Source organism: Lasioglossum baleicum, chromosome 1 (assembly GCF_051020765.1).
Source record: "Lasioglossum baleicum chromosome 1, iyLasBale1, whole genome shotgun sequence".
Classification (NCBI taxonomy): Eukaryota; Metazoa; Arthropoda; class Insecta; order Hymenoptera; family Halictidae; genus Lasioglossum; species Lasioglossum baleicum.
In genome coordinates this window covers 7398770-7417979 of record NC_134929.1, presented here as the reverse complement: position 1 = coordinate 7417979, position 19210 = coordinate 7398770, and the positions used below count along the sequence as shown (strand labels likewise).

Genomic DNA, 19210 nt, shown 5'->3' with positions numbered 1-19210 from the left:
AACTGTCGCGGTTCTCCCGGATTTGTCCCAGTTTTTCGGGAGTGTAGAATCTCGTGTCGCCTTCCTTGTCGGTGCCATGTTAGCTGTCATAACTATGCTACGTGTGGTTACATGTTAGGGTTACGTGACACTTTTTAAATTGAAAAGCAATATCTCTCTTAACCCTTCAGAGATGCCATTCATTTGCCATTTTTTCGCTTGTTTCAAATCGCAAGAGATCATAGAACAAAGTGTCACGAAACTTATTCTAAATGGTAAAAAATCGGCTTCCATTTTCCCTTGAGAAAACGAAATGACTTTCCGAACGACCTAATATTTTCATTTTTACATATTACATGTCATGTAACGGGAATGCGCGCGAGGATAAAGGAGCCGTGGACGATCCTTTAGGGGAATCGAATCACAGGATCGACTTATGGCAAGGAAGAGGCCTTTGTTCTGGATTTCAATATCGAGCAGCGATCTTTTCATCTTCCGCCGGCTATTATCCCATTATCGAGATCGAGGATCTCCCACGGACCAGCAACGACACGCCTGGATCCGCGTAAAGTTCTTAATTGGAACGAGTCGCGCGTTGCCGATGTCAATTTGCACGGTCTGTCATCACCTGCAATTAATCGACCTGCCGTGAGACCGTTCGCGACATTAACATCCCGCCAACAGCCCGGAGGATCGTCTGACAGGCTCAAGTGCGCGAGTTAAGCCCACGGGACCCCATGAAGAATGTCATTATCCTTCTCCTCGTTTAACTTTCTCGAAATTACTTTTAGCTTGAGCAGATCCCACAATCGGAGAGATCAACGAGATTTCGATCTAAAGTGGCCCCTACACGATCAACAATATTGTCAATATTCGCGTCAATATTGAAGTGCGCATCAATATGCTTCACTATAAACGCATCAATTTTCTCGCCAATACTCATTCTGGCAAAAATATTCGTGCTGCATGGTCGGGGCTGTTCCAGCGGTGTTTTGTTGTGAATTTCGAAATATTTTCCAGTTCGGATTTGGGTTTTCTAGCATTGACTCTTTCACTGTGCGAACAAAAGAAAATCAAAGAGAAAGACAAATAGACGCTGGTCCAAAGAGTGGTACAAGCTGAGAAGCTGCTTTACACACGAACATTTGCTGAATTTTTTGCGTTCTGCAGAACCGGACGACTACAAAAATTTTCTTTGAATGGACGAAGATGGCTTTCAAACTTTATTAGAGCTAGTTAGTTAATAAATCTGACTGGTGACATTAACGATGATTGGTGTGTGTTGTTTTACAAGAATGATCAGATCGAATTGATTTTCATTACAACGTCATTTCCCATAGAAACCCGGTCTTTCGATCAACGCTGACATTCGCTAATATGATAGAGAATAGGAAATAACTAAAATATCATTCGAAACGTTATCTATTCGTTCGCAATTAGGAAATTAACCTTGACCGTACCAGAAATCAATTTGCTCGTTAGAATTCGCGATTTATCAGGATAGATACGGCACACCGTGGGGAAACTGAATTTTTCTATGGGAATACTAGCGAGTCCGCATTCAGCGGCAATTAGAAGGAACGGAACTAATAATTTAACTTTTTATAGCTTGTGAAGCAACGAAAGCGTAGATTAAGATACAGCATTCTTCTCCCGATACAGATACGAGAAATAAATTTCCATTCATTCGTATAATTAATTGCTCGTGAAAGAATTCCCATTGTTAAGGAACACGGAGCGTCTAATTCGCGAGCGCGTTCCCTTGCTTCCTGCCGAACAATTTCCACGAAAAAAGTGCAATAAACTTTTATCGCGCGCAGTGCGTCTACGAAATTTTCATTCACGGTGTCTTTAATGAACTTATCTCGAGTGCGAAAAAAAGTGATCGAAGTAAACAAGATCACGGTCGGTTGTGCCTTGGAAGATTAACTAGATCCACCGGTTAACCAGATCCCATTCCCAAGATCAATATCTGGAGCTCTGATTAATTATTTGCGTATCATCAGGGGCGTGGACGGCAATTAACAGTTTCAACATCGATCACGGTACAATCGAGAAACTCTGTGATAATGTCTACTACAAATGAAGCACGTCTGATCAATCGTGTTGATGAAACTCAAAATCATTTTTAGATATCTTATGCAGATTCGCGAAGGATGTACGAGCTATTTCATTTGTCTTATCACTCCTCAAGGTATATACAAGTTGTGTTAAGCTATACGAGTTACGATAATACAACGATAATACAAACACGGGGTTTTTCAGTAGTCAAAAACGCTAGATAAAAGAACGACCAAGGGCGCTATCGCCCTCAAAAATCCTACTTTTTCGTTTACGAGGCGTAATTTGCATTATTCGGAAGCATACAACTGCGCATGTAGCTATTTTCATAGCCGAATAATGCAAATTACGCCTCGTAAACGGAAAAAATAGGACTTTTGAGGACGATAGCGCCCTAGATCGATCTTTTACCTACCGTTTTTGACTACTGAAAACCCCCATTTTTGTATTATCGAGAAATGAGAACGCGAATCCCGCATCCTTGCAATCTTGGAAACGAGTATACCGCCTTAAGAACGTTCTTCGGAAATAAAATCATATGAAATCTGATGTTTTCTTCAAGGTGGAACGTTCGTTGGCGTTGAGAGTCACTGGTGAACCTCGTGTCTTGCGGAATAATTTTATTTTCTTAATTGGAAACAAAATCTCTGGGGCAATTTTCTGTAATGATTTCCGCATGAGGAAGGTTTGCATCATCGCACGTAGTAGTTAGATTTTACCATAAGCTCGTAGTTTCCCAACCGATTTGAAAACGTCCGAAAACCTCGTGTAAAAGTGCAGTCTCGTTTTAAATGTTGGAGTTGGGAATCTTATTCTGGAGGATCTGTAGAATCGTGCTCTTGAAGAAACATTTGCTAAGTCGAAAATTTGACTTTCTTAATTATAAGTAGACGTACAGCCCATTTATTCACGTCGAACTTCAACTTCTAATTTATAAAATACAAATAAATTTAGGGAAGTAAGCGTGAAAATTTAGTAAGTAATAGCAGCGTCGCTATTTTAGTTAACTGGCATTAATGAGCCATCGAAAATGTTAACATATTCATACAAAAAGGTAATCAAGAGATGGTTGGACCGTTTTCTCGACCAGTTCCCCTCAGCTGCCATCTTCGCGAAAATAAAAGCAAGAAGACTGTGTCGCGTTGGGAAACAAATTGTCTACACGTTCTCGAGTTTCCCGCCGCCCCCTGACGTCCAATCAATCGACGCAGGGTGATTACGGCCGATGATTAATTGGCTATCAATAACAACCACGCGCGATAGAAATATAATGCGGCCGGATTTTATCTCGATCACGGGATCTAAATAACTTGACCGGCAACCATTCACGAACACCGCGAGCGATCTCCCCTTGTCGATGCACGTTTTTATCGTACATCAGCCCCGTTATCATCGATATTGTTCACATTATTGAATTGACAGGGCCTCAATTTCGCGTGGGTGCCACCCGATAACCATCTTCCACTCGTAAGCTCGATGCATCTTTCAATCTGCGACCGTTCTGTCGATAACAACAATTTTCTCTTGCATTCAATCAATTCCCTTCTACCTTCCCATCTGAAACTGCCGATGTACAGAAAAATTGTGGCAATAACTTCGTTGAAAAAAAACAGTACAACAATCAACTTGACTCATCATTTATTTTTTCCTAGAAAAGTTTTGCAAGACATGGCAGGTGGAAAACTCAGGACTCGTTCGCTCTAGAAAATTTCTATAGGTTCAAACGTCTGTAAAAGCATTTTTTTAAAAGTTTCCTGTGTGGATCTGCCACAGATTTAAAGATTGAAGATTGATTTTAAAAAAATAGGTATCCGTTCGGCTACTACTCTGTAAACAGACAAAAACGGTTCGAAATAAATACCCAATAATTTCTCATAAATACGTCTTTGCAATTTGAGTAATCGTGAAATTAGAATCCAAACCATCATCCCGAGAATCCGGTAGTTCTATTATTAAAATACATATACATAGGGTACCGATACCTTTACCGTTCATATCGCTGCATGAAGATACGGCTACCAAAATAGTAGAAATGGTAGGTAATTGCTGCCGAATGACACGTATTTCATGCAAATCAGGCTTGCCATTAGTACGAGGAAGCCAAAGAAGCCTATAATAAGGTGTCAAACCCTGAAGGCTGATTGATATCGTCAGATATCGATATTTCATGATTGATACATCGACCTCACGAATACCCCTCAAGACATTCTCAATGGATCATCTAATTTGAATCAATTGGATCTTTCTCGGAACCGTAACCGCGTGCTGAACGAATCGTGAACTTCATTTTTCTGGACGTTCCGATGCTAGGTACTTAGAAATGATGAGCTAACGTGATATTCTACAAACTTGGCTCGCGTGTCTGACCGTCACTAGCAGGTGCTACTTGTTCGAAGAAACGCTTACAGGCGTGCCGGGGGCACTGTTTTGTTTCTAATTGTTATACTTTGAGAGGTCGGCCCGAATTTCGTTCCGACATCCCAACAAATGAAGTTACGGTCTATTTATTTCGATTATCGAAATCAAAGGCCGAGCGATGGAATTTATCGACAATTTTTCGACATAATGACTGAAACTTTTCCAGTTTCTATGAACAATAATTGGGAATAATGTGTAATAAAAAGTGCAGTTATATTTTTTATATGAAACCTGACACAGGTTTAAACTTAAAAAATATTTTCACGAATATCTAAAAAGCTGAAAGAGACCGGCTATTAAATGTATAGGAAAAAGTTGTTTAAAATTATGATCCTGACAACGTATTTTAATTTCATTAAAATCAAGAAGAGAGGAAGTAACGTTCCGAAAAGTTTACCATCTATTGATTTTGTGCGAAAGAATTTGATTTACGAAAAGATGAGTTTGAATGGGAGTGCAGAACCTGTGGTACGAGCTGTTTTAATCTGAAGCGGGGACAATGGCCCCCTCGTAACGCAAGACACCGTCTCTTTATGACGAGAATGCTCGTCGCAGCCAGCTGACAGATTGAAAATCCGCTGTACACGTTTGAAACAAACAGTGACCCGCCCCCCGGGGGCCGATTCCGCAGCGCGCAACAGGAAATCGTTTTCTCCGGGGCAATTTCGAGCTCGAGCCAAAGTAGCCTCGAATTCGCGGTGGAAAAATGAGCAATCGCGTATCCCGAACAACCGTTCAACGATCCGGAGTGCAGCGGCCGAGCAGTGACCGGGTGACTATGCAATTTTAGCGGTGGAATTGAGATTACGGGGTTAAAACGGATGCACTCGAAAGAGCGGCCGGGTGGTTTAATCAACGGCTAGGCCATCCCGGGATCCCGGGGCTGGTCCCGGTTGGCTAGTGCGTGCATCCAGAAAACCGATACGTTCGGGGATCGAAAGAGGGAAAAGGGCAGGCGATGCCGAACCCAACTGAAACGAAACGAACGAACCGAACCGAACGAACGAAGCGCACGGGAGCCTGAACGAGCAAACAGAGTTCGTAAACACATCAACGGCCACGGCAGCGGACTTAATAAGCAGCCCACGGTATTATGGATGATCTCTTTATTGACCGCCATAAATCAGAGTTAAGAGCAGGCATTATTACTACCGAGTACATTATCCAGTACGTCAAGAACCGGTGATAGAGTGGGGCTCGACCCGCCTCGGCAAAGACACCTCTCCCTGGAAGAATGATGCGCGCGGAACAGGTAACACGAACCTATGGGCATGTACCATACGCATTTGCGAAAAACAAATACGTCCGAACATTCTGCAAACGGAGGAAACTCGCCAGAAACCTTCGCGATAGGGTTACAGTGGAATTTCCTCGATTGTTCGAACACGTCACTCGTAGCGACACAGAGGATCGGGAGAGTATTTGCAGGGCCTAGCTTTTTGGATACCACTTTCTGTGAAGTGAAACGTTCGTAAAGGACGACCGAGGAGTTTTTTGAAATGTTACAAATATTATTAGACTGCGGATCTTTATGCAAAATAAAAAATGTTTGCGTTGATTGCAAGACATAGGAGCCAAATAGAAGCTTCATTCTTCTTTTGATTATCTTGTTAAGGTGAAACTAATACACTGGTGGCCTTAAATCTTTTTAATACCTCAACTGTTTTGAATTGTACGTACCCATTTTTGTCATAAATGCATAAAATCCGCAGTCTAGTGATTATAAGCCGAGTGTTTCACATTGTAATATTTTCATGCAATTATCATTAATATTATTTAAATTATTGTATGATTCCAGAGCAGCATATCACTTGAGATTAACATTGTGTAACCGATTGTGTAAATATTTATTACATTATTCTGAATAAAGTAATCGGTAGACTGCGGATCTTTATGCGTTTACGACATCCGAAAATTTTCACGAAATACTAGAACATGAAATTCGGTAGAATTCGGTACGATTTCTATTTATTTCGGATCTACAAAGGCCACTAAAAATAAAATTTACAGAAAGTGTCTAGTAATCAGCAAAGTTCATTATTTGTCGTTTCATTCAGCTTCGTTGTTTCACCATTCTGCCAGCTTGAGTTACGAAAATGAGGGTTGTAAACACTTGACCGCTAATAACCTAACCATCTTTGATCTCGTAAATTGTCTAAAATTGACGGCTCCAAATGGGAATGCCCCGCTAAGAGTCAACGACGTCAGGCTCGTCCGACCGCGGCTATCATTTCGATGATCGTAGATAAAGTTTCGGTTTTGGAGTGCTTCCCTCTCGCCGGTTCGTAGAGATTACTTCTGGTAATCTCGAACGAGCGTCGACGTGCGCAACGACGTGGTAATTAAACCTATAAATTGGTGCCGGCTGACGACGAGGAGAGGGACGAGGTGGAGAAGAAGGAGGAGGAAGAGGAGGAAGGGGAATGGAGGAGGAACGAGGATAAGAAGGAGGAGGGATTGCCATTTCATAACACTTGTAAAGTAAGAGAAGCCAGTAGCCTCTTTTATCCGCGACGCGAGGCAGAAAGAGACGAGGAACGAAGGGGAATAGTGCGGGGCGAGAGAGAGGGGGGATCGGAAGGAGGAGAGAGGGTGAAAGAAGGAAGGAGGCAGAACAACGTCACATATACAGATGCAGAAAGTTAAGTAGTACGAGTGTAAGATACGCTATAAGGCCTCGACTGCTAACACACATGGATTCTGATGGTCGTTTACCTGCGGGCCCTCGAGTGACGACCCCGCCCGCTTCAAGGACACCCTTGGACACCGCAGCTTCGGACCAGAACCCAACCATCTTCAACGACCGACTGCACGTATGCACCGTGCCATGACTATCTGGATTCCTGTTGCCTGTCGATGGTCCCCGATAGCCGTTTCAACCGGCGAGACCACGGCTGACCAACCTGTGACGAATCTTCCGCCGATCTTCATCCCCCTGTACCAACTACCCTATTCGTTAATTCGCACCCCTACGCCCTTTTCATACAAGGTGTTTCCGAAATCACGGTGCGAGCGGTCGGATGGCGATTTTTTGGTGGAAGCCTTGTTTGCAACAGAGGTCATTGTCAAGGGGTTTAAACAATCGCGAAATTCAGCAAAGAGCGCACCATAAATTACCGAACAGCTTAGGGACCGTCGACGGCTGTCCGGCGAAGTATCATCAGCGTTCCGGAGCGCCAGATAAAGACGCATCCGAGGGCCTAATGATAAATGCGACCGGCGATATGACGAAGAGTATATCTCGACGCGTATGGAAACAGTTCGAGAAAGGGCATGTTGCGATGGAAGTCGTCCTTGAGGGCATATAACTTAAAGGAGCAGGACGATGCTCGGTCAGTAATGAGCCAAATCCATTACGGCACTCGCAGGCAACAACGCAACATAGCAACACCGTCGGACAGGCCCCGAAGAAGCCTACGGGGTCTAACTGCCTAGGGACTACCTTGGACTACCTTTTCTACCCTCCCCTACTGATCCCTCTTCGTCTCCCGATCCCCTCCCCCTTGGAACCCTTCGGTCAACCTCCTTTTCTCTTCCCCGTGGAGGACACGGGCTCTACACGCGTGTCTATGCCACGCACGTATCGCGCCGGTAACAACCACCTAACCAATGGCACCAGTTCACTACCAATTCCAATTATAGATCCGTAAGTATATTCCAGGGAACCCGGCGAACTGACATCCCTTCCTACATGCCCCCTCTCACGCCCCCTCGTCCTATCTATGCCGCTCCACCCATTGGCTTCGCTATCTCTCTGTCTCGCTCGCTCTTTCTCTTTCCTTTTCTCTCTTTTCGCTTCCTGCATTGCGAAACCAATTATGCGCGCGGAACCTCCGAGGGTAAATTGAAAAGTTTTCGCCGAACTGTGATCCGCACGCTAACGAGACGGAATGAAAGCTGCTGATGCGACGTTTTCGGGTTTCCAAACACTACGAATCGATTCGCACCTTTTATCTTTCTCTCTTTGTTTTTAGAAAATTGTTTTCATGAATGGTAACTATTCAGAGGTGTGCGAAAACCCGAAATATGGGACAGGTACCCAAAACTTTCGAGATTCTCGAATTTATCGGGATTCGGTAAAAGATACCGCTCGGTTACTGAGGTTCTTTCGCTCGGTCTCTATGAACACGCTCTTAACACATTTGTAAACCGTTCGCAGCAAGCTGACGGTTCCATAAATTAGAAAACTCGGCGGATTCAAAAAGACACGTCAGGAGGATGAAAGGACGGGTTACAAAAGGAGCAAACGGCGACAACGGCGAACGGACGGATCCGCGACTCTTTTCAGACAGCCAACAGTCCGATCGAAGCAAAACGAGCGGAGCCCGATAAATTCCGTCAAGAACCGGCTGCGCGGCGCGAATAAATCACCCGGCCGAACAGCGAGAACTATAAGGGAACACCTTTTTGCGTGGCCGCGACCATAAATCCCGGCGACGATCCGCTGCCGAGAGTATATCGATACCGATTTTACGACTATTGGGTATGACGCGTCATGGAGTCAGCGTCGCTACAATTAAACGTACCTGCAAGGTACCGGCAAGGTCGTTACCAACCAAGACACCGGGTACACGGAGAAGGATGACGCGTAGCTAGTGATGGGATTGAGTTCGACGTCTTCGCAAACCGTAGATTTCGCGGAGAATCACCTGTGAACGATAATCTCGACGATCTTTCAACTGAACTACAATTTGTAAATTTAGAAAGTCATTTTTTTGTGTTCGATCCTTTTCTCGTGACACTTTTGCCAACATATTTGTGACATTTTTCCGTTTCGGATGAGCTGAAACGTGACATAATTCCGAGCACAATGAACGATTCGGTAGAACCTCGATTCGCACGCTTTACTCACGTAATTCTGACTGCAGAATGGAAACAAACGAATGACGAGGATATCCGCCCGCTTGATAATTGTTTGTATACCCAAACGAGTAGTTATCTTAACAACCACCGCTGTTGCTACGGAGAAAGGTATGCCGAACTCACAAAATCAGGCGTCCCTTTATTTGCTGTGAAGCCCCAGGGGAATCAATGGTGCTAGCAGGGCGTATCAGAGAACGTCTGTCACCCGTGCATGGTTTAGAAGATATCTTTTCAAGAAAACTGCGGAAACTGCTTTTCGGTGTGGGAAAGCAGTTTGTTCTGGAGAGCTGTGAGTGGTAGGTCAACAGACTGCGTTGACTCGATTTTACCCGTATAGAAACGCCCTTGAAACCTAACCCAAAGCATCGAACCTGAACCATGTACAGAGTACATGTTCCCGACACACGTAAACGATTCTTTTTAATCATGTCGTCAACAGCCGTGGCTGGAGAATGAATATAATGTAAAGAGGGGAGACAAGAAAGATGTAAATTTAATCGGGCACTGCTGCGAAAAGGTACCGATGTAAAAGTGAGCGGCACTTGTTCGAGGGACAGGATTTGGTCCCATCGCTACAGGCCGCGGCATCTGAGGCGCAGGTCCTGGCCGAGGATGAGGCGAGACGGTGGCCGGTGGCGCCACGCAATTGTCAATTAACATTTTTACCGCCGTGCAAGAAAACACGAAGTTACGTGCCGGCGTACGTGGCCACACGGCGAGCTCGACAGGGTTCTAGGGATCACGAGCTGGACTGGGCCGGGAGCCGGGCTGGGCCCAGGCCGGGCCGAGTCGGGCCTGGCCAGAGAGGAACGAAGAAAACGGGGGAACGATCGATGGATCGCTCGAGAGAAGAAGAGAGACTCGAGGCGCGGAGGGAAACGCCGGAGAAAAAAGAGTGAGAGGGCTAAAAAGGAATCGGAGAGGATACATTTCATTATGATTATGTGCGCAATGGATTGCTAATCGTAAAGCGCCTCCTGACCGCGCCGAGTCCAGCCTCTCTGCCTCCTCGCACTCTCTTTCTCTTTCTTTCTTTCTTTCTTTCTTTGCTACCAGCGAACCTGTAACGCTCGTTTTTCACACGTGGGAACGGCTGAACTTTTCTGCAACGAGCATACACCGAAGACGAGACTCTATTAGTACTATTAGCATACATCACCTATCGTTTTGCTCCCTCTCCACCCCTCCCCTCCCCCGTTTTCTTTCATCTCTTCAGCTTTTTCGTTCGTGTCGGTTGCTTCGCCCTTTTTCGAAGCATACTCGACCCTGTTGTCTTCCACAGAAATGCACCGTCGCGTCGGCGATACGTACTGCTCGAAATGGTGTGATACGGCGAGAATGTTGAATGTACTCGATCTTTATTACATTCCACGACGCTCTTATGGAGCCCGTAATATCACCTTGGCTGCCGTACCTTCGAATATTACATCTAATAAGCCGGTGTCGGCTACGATCCCCTTTGCAAAGAAATATATGCGATATCCTCTCGGTTTTTTGCGCGAACATGAGTCGAACACGAGTGATTTTCCTTCGGGTTTGATTTTAAATGATCCCCACACCTCAGATATGATTCGATCGAAGCAAGATGCTCTCAAACTTTCGAAATTCTTGAAACTGTGGGTACGGCGACGTTTCCTTGTCGAGATGATTCTATCAAAACAAGATCTTCGAAATTCTTAGAACGTCGAATGATAACTTGCGACCAAGGTGACCACAGTCTGCGATCTGGGATCGAAGGATTCCGTGGCGCAGGACGTTTAGTATTAATTGAGGGCCGAGGCATGATTGATCGAGGTCGTTCCGCAAAACCGTTTCGAACAAGGTAGAATCAATGCAGGCCGATTCAAGTGCACCGCGGCGCAGCGGAAGTAATTTCAAGGGGGCAAGGCTGCGAACGGTTTCTGATCCGAGTAAGAAGAATAATCCATCATTATGCAACGCGAGGCGATACGGTGCATCGGCAACCGTGTTACGTACCAACGTTTGCATTATGCGAAAGACGCTGGACTTGATTCACGGCACAACCTTCGATCGGCCGGATCTGCTTTTCTTTTCTTCATTTTTCCACAATAATGATTCAGTAAACAAGCAAACCGACGAAACTCGTCGAGGCGACTACTAAGCAATCAAATTTAATGGAAGAAAGATGAACAGTTCGACCTCGCGCCGCGGCGCTTGTAATTCTGCGACTGTTAATTGCTCAACGCTAATTACCGAGGAATATTTCCGGAGCAGTTCACCTTGTCTATGAGCGACCTTTCGCCTTATAAGAAGACCGTGGTAAGCGCGCCGAAGCACTGGACAAGAAAGAAAATTGATGAAGATGCTACGAACGAGCTTTCTGCGGTGCTCCGTGTGATTAATTGCCGGACTAATTTTAGAAAATCCTCAGGGACTTCCATGTTTAATACTGACCGAATTAGTAAATAAAGCAAGCGAACGGTGAGCAAGATCCTGCCGGGAAAAAGACAATCTGACGACAGGAGTCGTTGACTCGAAAATCGTATCGTTAAGTTTAGCACAGTAAGTAAGACAGGCGGCGAACGTCGAATTAAAAGTGAACATTATTTAAGTGACTGTGCGGTCATTATTGCGGCATCGATAAGTCCATCGTAACGTTTCCGAAGTACATAGGCAGTAACGTATCGGCAGCACTGAAATCTCGACGGTGCAATTAATAATAGAACCGAGATCTATATAGCGAGCAAAGTTACACACGCAGTGAGCCCTTTGAGTTACGAATTCCCTGTTATAGCCCAGCTGGGAACCATTAGAACTTTGCTTGCATAATAAACGACGGAACACGGTAATATCGTGACGTAATGCGAACGTATAGCGAGTAAGTGCTCTTGAGCAAACTTATAAAACGTACCGTTAGGTTTGTTATGCATTGAACGAATGATATTGCTTGTTGCATTACGCTTTCATGAATGAAACTGATCAACGGATGTTCCTATTCATATGTTATAGTGTCGTGTGAATCTCACTTTCTAAAATACAGTAAGTCCGCGACTTACGCGGTTGATTCGTTCCAGCGCTTTCGGCGTAAGTCGAATAGCACCTGAGCGCCACACAGTGGGACCTTTCGTCCAAATCGGAGACAAAATCAAAGAACTTTCGATAGAAATGAGGTAGAGTGATGAAATTTTTTTTAAATTAAACGAATTTTCTCAAGGTTATAAAACGTTCGTACCATAATCTCCCTATTTTTCCCATATTCTGCCATGTTTCAGCTTTAATTTTGAAAAAATTTCATCGCTCTATCTCATTTCTATCGAAAGTTCTTTGATTTTGTCTCCGATTTGGACGAAAGGTCCCACTGTGCGCCACCGCTGAAAGGTTATTAAAAAACGAGTTTCACAGTTTGGAATTGGTTTTTCTGATTCGCTTCTAAGAATCTGCGTCTCTACGAATCCGCGTAAGTCGAGGACTTACTGTACAGTACAACAAACAATTATTGCATATGCAGTTTCAGAAAATTCTCAACTTTGCAGCAGCACAATTCGCCAGGTAACGAAAACGCTGATGCTTCACGGAAACGCGTTAAACAAACAGTGCGCGCAGCCTCCGCAGGTATTTACACAAGGAAACATAACACAGTTACCAGCGATTCATTGGTCCCCGTGTAAATGTGCTGTTCAGTGGAAACACGGCTGAGAATTGCACATCGTTTCCTTCGAGTATATTGGCCCGTTGAATGTACGCTCGACAACCGATATACATAGCAAGAATACTTCGTTTCCGAAACGTGCTCTACCGCCAAAGGTGTATGCAATTCTGATGAATTACTTACCCTATCTTGGTGATCAGCTTTCCGTGGACATGTAGGTAAGACGTGACGAACCTCTTGTTCACCTGGAAATAAAATAACGTACGTCAATGATGGCACTTTCGAATCATCCTTAAAATATTTAAATCTAAAAAACCTTCACTTTTTCCTTCGCAGTTGCAACTAATAATAATTTTTAAAAACTATTTACACATTAGCTAGTAAACTGTTCCTTCTAACGTCTCAAAAACAAGAACTCAAGCCGTTGGGTCGAATTTTGAAGAAGTTATTCGTTTTTAAAACTCACCTCGACGCTACTTAGTTGTGCCAATTCTTCTAAATCGCTATGGGACAATCTCGCTTCATTGGCAGTGGCTGCAGTAGTTGTACGACGAACTCGTCTACCACCAGGGTGAATCCAAATCTCCCTTCTCAATCCACCACCAACGTTGTTCGCACCTTCTTTTTCTTTCATCCTAGCCCTTTCCTTCCATTCCCTTTCTTCTTTTCGTTTCCGTTCGGTGGACTCGTACTGTTAAAACACGTATCACGGTCAATAAAGCTATCATACGCGTAATTCTATTGAGAAACAGCATTGTGCATAATGTAAATGAGAGTTCGTTCTATTATTTATTTCTTGAAAGATCTATCTAATGTTCGTATACAACGACTAGAGGTGTACTCGATGGTCGGGGAGGCAATGGCCCCTAAAATCTCTCAAATACCAAGATACAGACATTATACATTGGAATCTTATAAAATGTTTGTACCTTTTGTTGGCAGCTATAAAATATGCATGCTAACATCTTGTGCAATGTAGTGCTGACAACTAATAGAAACGGTGCATTCATTTACAGCTAACAATCTATAGCAGTATATGCAGCGTACTATATTCTCAACTATGTTCCTATTTTTCTTTTCCGAGAGAACTGATTGTCACCACGATTATTACCATTTAAGATCGCTATGAATGACACAATCAAATTCATTCAAACATAGCAAGATCTTACTTGAAATCATCATCGCTATCTAGGAAATATCAATAGAATATGTTCAACTATAAGCGTGCGGCACTATCTATGATGCGCAAGAAAATTGATGAAAAGTTTCTATTACGCGCGAGACAAATTGTAGTATGTATTAAGCAGCGCATAGATGGAGGAACTGATTTTTAAGCATCGGGTTAAGATGTCTAAATAAATCACACCAAGTATCGAAATTTACTTACGTAATGCAGATACTGGCGGCAAAACAGAATCAAAATATTATTAAAGTTAGTATTAATACAACCGTATTCAAAAATTGTCTGAACGCTTATCGTACCTTTTTCCTGTTTTCCTCGAAAAGCCCAATTAGACTCTCCCTCGCAGATTGAAATGGATTTGATGCCATGAGAGATCTCATATAATAATATACTGCATCCAATTTTCGTCGCTAAAAGGAAAAGTTGGAAGTTGTTTTTACTTTCTGATCATTTATTTATTTAGCTTTGACTTTGCGATACTTACAGCATAATGAGCTAATAAGGCAAGCTGATTGTAGGGCCTACCATTCTTTGGATTAAGTTGTTGCGCTTTCAAATACCACCTAAGATAATATTAAAACGTTAAATTCAGCTTCTCGGACCGAAAAAACATTATCATTCGTTTATTTGCACTTACTGTCTTGATTTTCCATAATTATTCGTTTCGTTTGCTTGTTCTCTGTATCTGGCCAAGTCGCCCAAAAACAAGTATATCTTCTGCGCGCTTACCAAAGCCAAACCCAAGATTCCAAGGCCTTTAGGCAAAGTTGACGACGCAAGAAACATGTCCAATTTAAATTCGTATTTGCTTTCGAGGACTGTTAACAAACTTTCTAAATATACAGTGCCTTCGTCAATGATCTTCAACATCATTTTCTTGTAATGTTCCCGTCCTTCAGAACTTTCTTTAGGCATGCCCTTCCGAAGCATTTCGATCATATTATAAAAAAGTATCTTCCAAAAGTGTTGTTCAACGTTCTCGGCTTGGCAAAATTTGATGTCGGTTTCGAGCAGAGTTCTCAAACTTTCTTGCAAGAAGTGCCTTATGTATAAAACTCTTTCCCAATTTGTCGTGAACCCGCCAGAGCTCAATATCCACTGCAACTCTAAATCGGCGCGTTCTATGTCCAGAAGTAAGTAAGGATTCTTAGCTGATCGAAAACTGTTGAATAAGAAATTACGTTGATGAAACGGATTTATTTCTAGTTTTAATCGGTAGCGTATCATTGTTACATACCTATCTGAGTATGGATCGTACCACGAAGGTCTTGTACTTCCAAATTGGTCATTCGGCATATATGGGGGTGGTACACCGTCCAAATGTGCTCCTTGAAAACTATGATGTGGTGAAGTAATACCTCCGTGAGATTGGAACACTGGGACAGTGGAACTTTGTGTCGAGCTGTCGCTCTCTCTGAAAAGAAACAATTTTTATTAGACGCGTAACTCAACATAAAAATGAGAAGAAGTTATTTTTACCTTTGTACTGCTGCCCTGCTGTTGGGCGAAGGAACCACAATCGGTTTATTGGGATTGTTGTGATTGAATAATGTTCTTTGTTGCTGCATCCCTTGTTGTCTTGAAACTGGATTAGGCGGAGATTGGTTAGTATCTGGTAATACCAATACACCCGGTGGCTGAGGATTGGTGTATCCGCTAGAAGATGTTTGGTGCGATGATAAATTCAAAGTGGTGTTTGACACAGGGGCAGAGTGAGAAGCAACACTCGGCGTGTGTCGTCCGTCGTCGGATTCACAAGCTGACATTTTTCTTCCTGTTCTCCAATTTTCATCCAAATATCGATCCGATGCTCTAAAAATCAAACATTTATCTCTAATTCTAGCACATATCTGACACGAAATGTAATATGCAGACTGCGGATATGAATGCATGCATATTACAGGACTTGTTCAAATTATTCAAAAGAGAAATTCAATTGCCATTGAACTAGCATTCCTTAAAATTGTCTTGGGAAATTTTTATCTTGCATAAAGATCCGCAGTCCAGTAATATTTAACCAAATAGTTTTTACCTATGTCTGTGAAGATCATCAAAATTTCTACTACTACTACGATAATTTCTATCTTTACTAGATTCCCGGCTATGTTGTATGATATTGCGTGGTCTTCTGTGATCGTATCTTCTACTGCTATTATTATTCTTCTGATTGTTGTTGTAGTTATCATTTTCTCTGTTCTGTTGATTGTTCTGCCGATCACGACTATTAACTCGAGCTTTGTCCCTGCTGCTGCTCCTGAAACATGTTCAAAGCATTATATTCACAATACACTATTCGCTGAAGTACTGCTTACACTGCTGAAGTACACTTACCGATCCGCCATCTGTCGCTTTTCACGCTTTTTTTTTTTACGTCGAGAGTAACCGCTGGTTGTAGTTTCATTTCCAGACATGTTAACATTTTCACGCAAACTTAATACAGAAGAACTACGACTTGCGCGCTCGGCTTCCAATTTTTCATGCAACTCAACTTCCTCATTCCAATCCTAAATATTATTGTTTAAATGCGATGTATACATTAGTATCAAGTGTATTCACATTTTCAGTAAAGATACTTACAAACACATGGTCAACTGTATTCGATCCGGTATTAAGAGATTCACTTTTCGATGGACTAATGCTTAAATTTTGTGGATTAGTTTTCTTTTCCGGTGCTGTATTACGGTCCGGCGCACTGCTATTTTGTCGTTGCCTTCAAAACGAAAATATTAAATGAAATGATAGTAGACAGGAATGTTGACAAATCACTTTTAAAAAGGATCGTTACGTTTGAGTACGGTGGAAAGCTGGCGGCGGTGACGTTCCCCGGCGATGACTGTCGGGCGAACTCTGACGTTTATTCACACTGGATGTTGAAGTTACAGGCGACACTGACGGTGGTGGCAACATCATTGAACTGTCAGCACGGCTTAAACTTTCCATACTGGTGTACATAGTGCTGTTGCTACCACGACGATCGTAAGACCTGCTTTTCAAAGTGGACGAAACATCATATTTGTTCCTTAAAAAGATTTATATATATTTATATACCTTTGCATGTACTCTTGACTTGGTGTATGGGACCGGGAACTTGGAGCTGAATATTGATCAGGTGTAACACATCTGAACATGTTTGTTGAACTCTCTATTTCTTCAGGTCGGAGTCTCCCTCTACCTCTACTTCTTGCTGGAACTGTGTTCGACCAGCTAGGTTGTGGAGGTAATGGGCCAGATGGTGGTAAATTCTGCATAGTTTGAGAATGTTGCATTGCAGGTGGATAATTATAGCTTGTTGATCCCTTTAAAGAGAATACATGGATTTTACAACTTCGATAAAAAGTTCGATACAATCTCTGCGAATGTAAAAATACTCTACGACATACCTGAAATGTGATACTACTGCCATTCCATGTGTCTTCTGCAGGCAATGGATTGCTTGGTGGTAACGGTAAACCATTATCGATCAGATACTTTTTCTGGAACCGAGGTGGTAAGTGCTCTATCTTTATATTTTTCGGTAAACTATCTTTTGGACCACCCCATTTCCCTGAAGGTGGTTTCCCTTGAAACTTCTCCGGTTCTACGCTACGTGTATCTCTAGTACGATTGAAATCATTTACATGGTTCATTGTTGCAAAAAGTGGTTCCGAACCCTGAAAGACCGAACATCGGAAATTGAAAAGAAATGTTAATTATACAGCATTAAATGTTACATTGCAATTTTCCCTGACCTGTCTAACTTCGCGGGAATTATCTTTCCGATTTCCGAAGCTTCTGTTAGATAGAGGAGAATCAGATCGCCAACGCTCCTCATTTTCATTGCCGTGTCGATTCCGACGATTTGAATATCTTTTTCCGTGATCGTCTCTGCCTCTATTTCCATTATCATTGTCTCGACCACCACGACCACCCGAACGATTATGATGACTATCGCTTTTATGGCTGCGATTGGAATGAGAGTCACGGTCTTCGCTGCGTTCTCTATCTTGATCTCGGTCCCAAACCCCTTGATTATGTGATCTAAAGGGTACAGAAAATATTGATTAATGTCCATACAATTATTTGATAACATGGAAACAAATACACTTTCACAATCTTCACCTATTTGAGATATCCTGTTCGGCCAATGCTTCTTTTACTTTCTTGGGAACGTATAGCTGTTGTTCCGGTTTCTTGGTTTTCCTCCTTGAATCTCCTAAGTTGCTATTTTGAGAAGAACCTTGTGCCTGTTCGATGTCTGCATTAGATCTGTAGTTTATGTTTAAATCGTTCAATTTCTCTGTCGCATGTTCAACTTGAGACGATGGTGGACTATTAAAACTTTGATTGGATCTGTTCAGTTGTGACTGCTTCAAACGATGTTGGACGGAGCTTGGTTTAGTTGCCTCCAGCGAGATGTTCTCATTCTCTAAATCATCTGTGGATCTACCCGACTTCCGAAGAGGTCCACTTCCTGGCCTATACAAAGCTTGGGGAGCTCTGTTTCCTCCACCACGCATTCCTATTGATCTATCCTTTTCTGATTTTGTATTATCTGAAATTTAGTATAACATATTATAAAAACTGCTCCATACACAAAGAAATATATCAGCATATAACGTTTGAATATCATCGAAACACAATGTTCAAACAGTAAATCGATTCTAGAAAAAATAACAGATTTTTCGTCATAATAGATTATACTAAATAACAAAAACATCAATTTTAATAGACACTGTTAACTCGGAAAAAAATTCATAATCTATCGAAATAAGCACATTAAAATTCTGTAAGTAAATTACAAATATGGCTCACTATACAATTTTTATTACGAATACTATTAAACAATAGATCAATTTGCGTCAAATCGTGTTAAAGTATATGTACTTTTAACATTTTTTTTGTAATACGTTGTTGAAAGTATCTTCCATGCAAATTAACAAAAGATTATTTATACCTAATTCGCAAATATTACCATTAGTTAGATAGAATGCTTTGTTAAGTATAATAGTTCGATAGTGGTTGTTGACACTCTTGACAGTAACTACAGTTCCTATCAATTCTTAAAAATTCGATGTAATTGTTATATAATCTATATCTGTTTTAAGTAAATTCACATC

General features: G+C 42.4%; 1 protein-coding gene across 5 annotated transcripts in view; it reads right to left on the bottom strand.

Moving 5' to 3' along the window:
• LOC143212692 (telomerase-binding protein EST1A) overlaps nt 1–19210 on the bottom strand; it is a 169694-nt gene that overhangs the window by 149920 nt on the left and 564 nt on the right. For 2 of the 5 annotated variants that reach the window (XM_076432154.1, XM_076434638.1), the window contains exons 2-17: nt 18213–18645; nt 17843–18131; nt 17495–17764; nt 17163–17410; nt 16900–17100; nt 16692–16824; nt 16446–16618; nt 16147–16368; nt 15594–15926; nt 15352–15528; nt 14752–15276; nt 14599–14677; nt 14414–14524; nt 14319–14330; nt 13398–13622; nt 13115–13176 (exon numbers count right to left, since the gene is read on the bottom strand). In XM_076432154.1, the coding sequence (XP_076288269.1) occupies nt 13115–13176; nt 13398–13622; nt 14319–14330; nt 14414–14524; nt 14599–14677; nt 14752–15276; nt 15352–15528; nt 15594–15926; nt 16147–16368; nt 16446–16618; nt 16692–16824; nt 16900–17100; nt 17163–17410; nt 17495–17764; nt 17843–18131; nt 18213–18645 (3493 nt within the window). The remainder of the gene's footprint in view (nt 1–13114; nt 13177–13397; nt 13623–14318; nt 14331–14413; nt 14525–14598; nt 14678–14751; nt 15277–15351; nt 15529–15593; nt 15927–16146; nt 16369–16445; nt 16619–16691; nt 16825–16899; nt 17101–17162; nt 17411–17494; nt 17765–17842; nt 18132–18212; nt 18646–19210) is intronic. The other 3 variants (XM_076432975.1, XM_076433782.1, XM_076435479.1) reach the window with 3 other exon arrangements.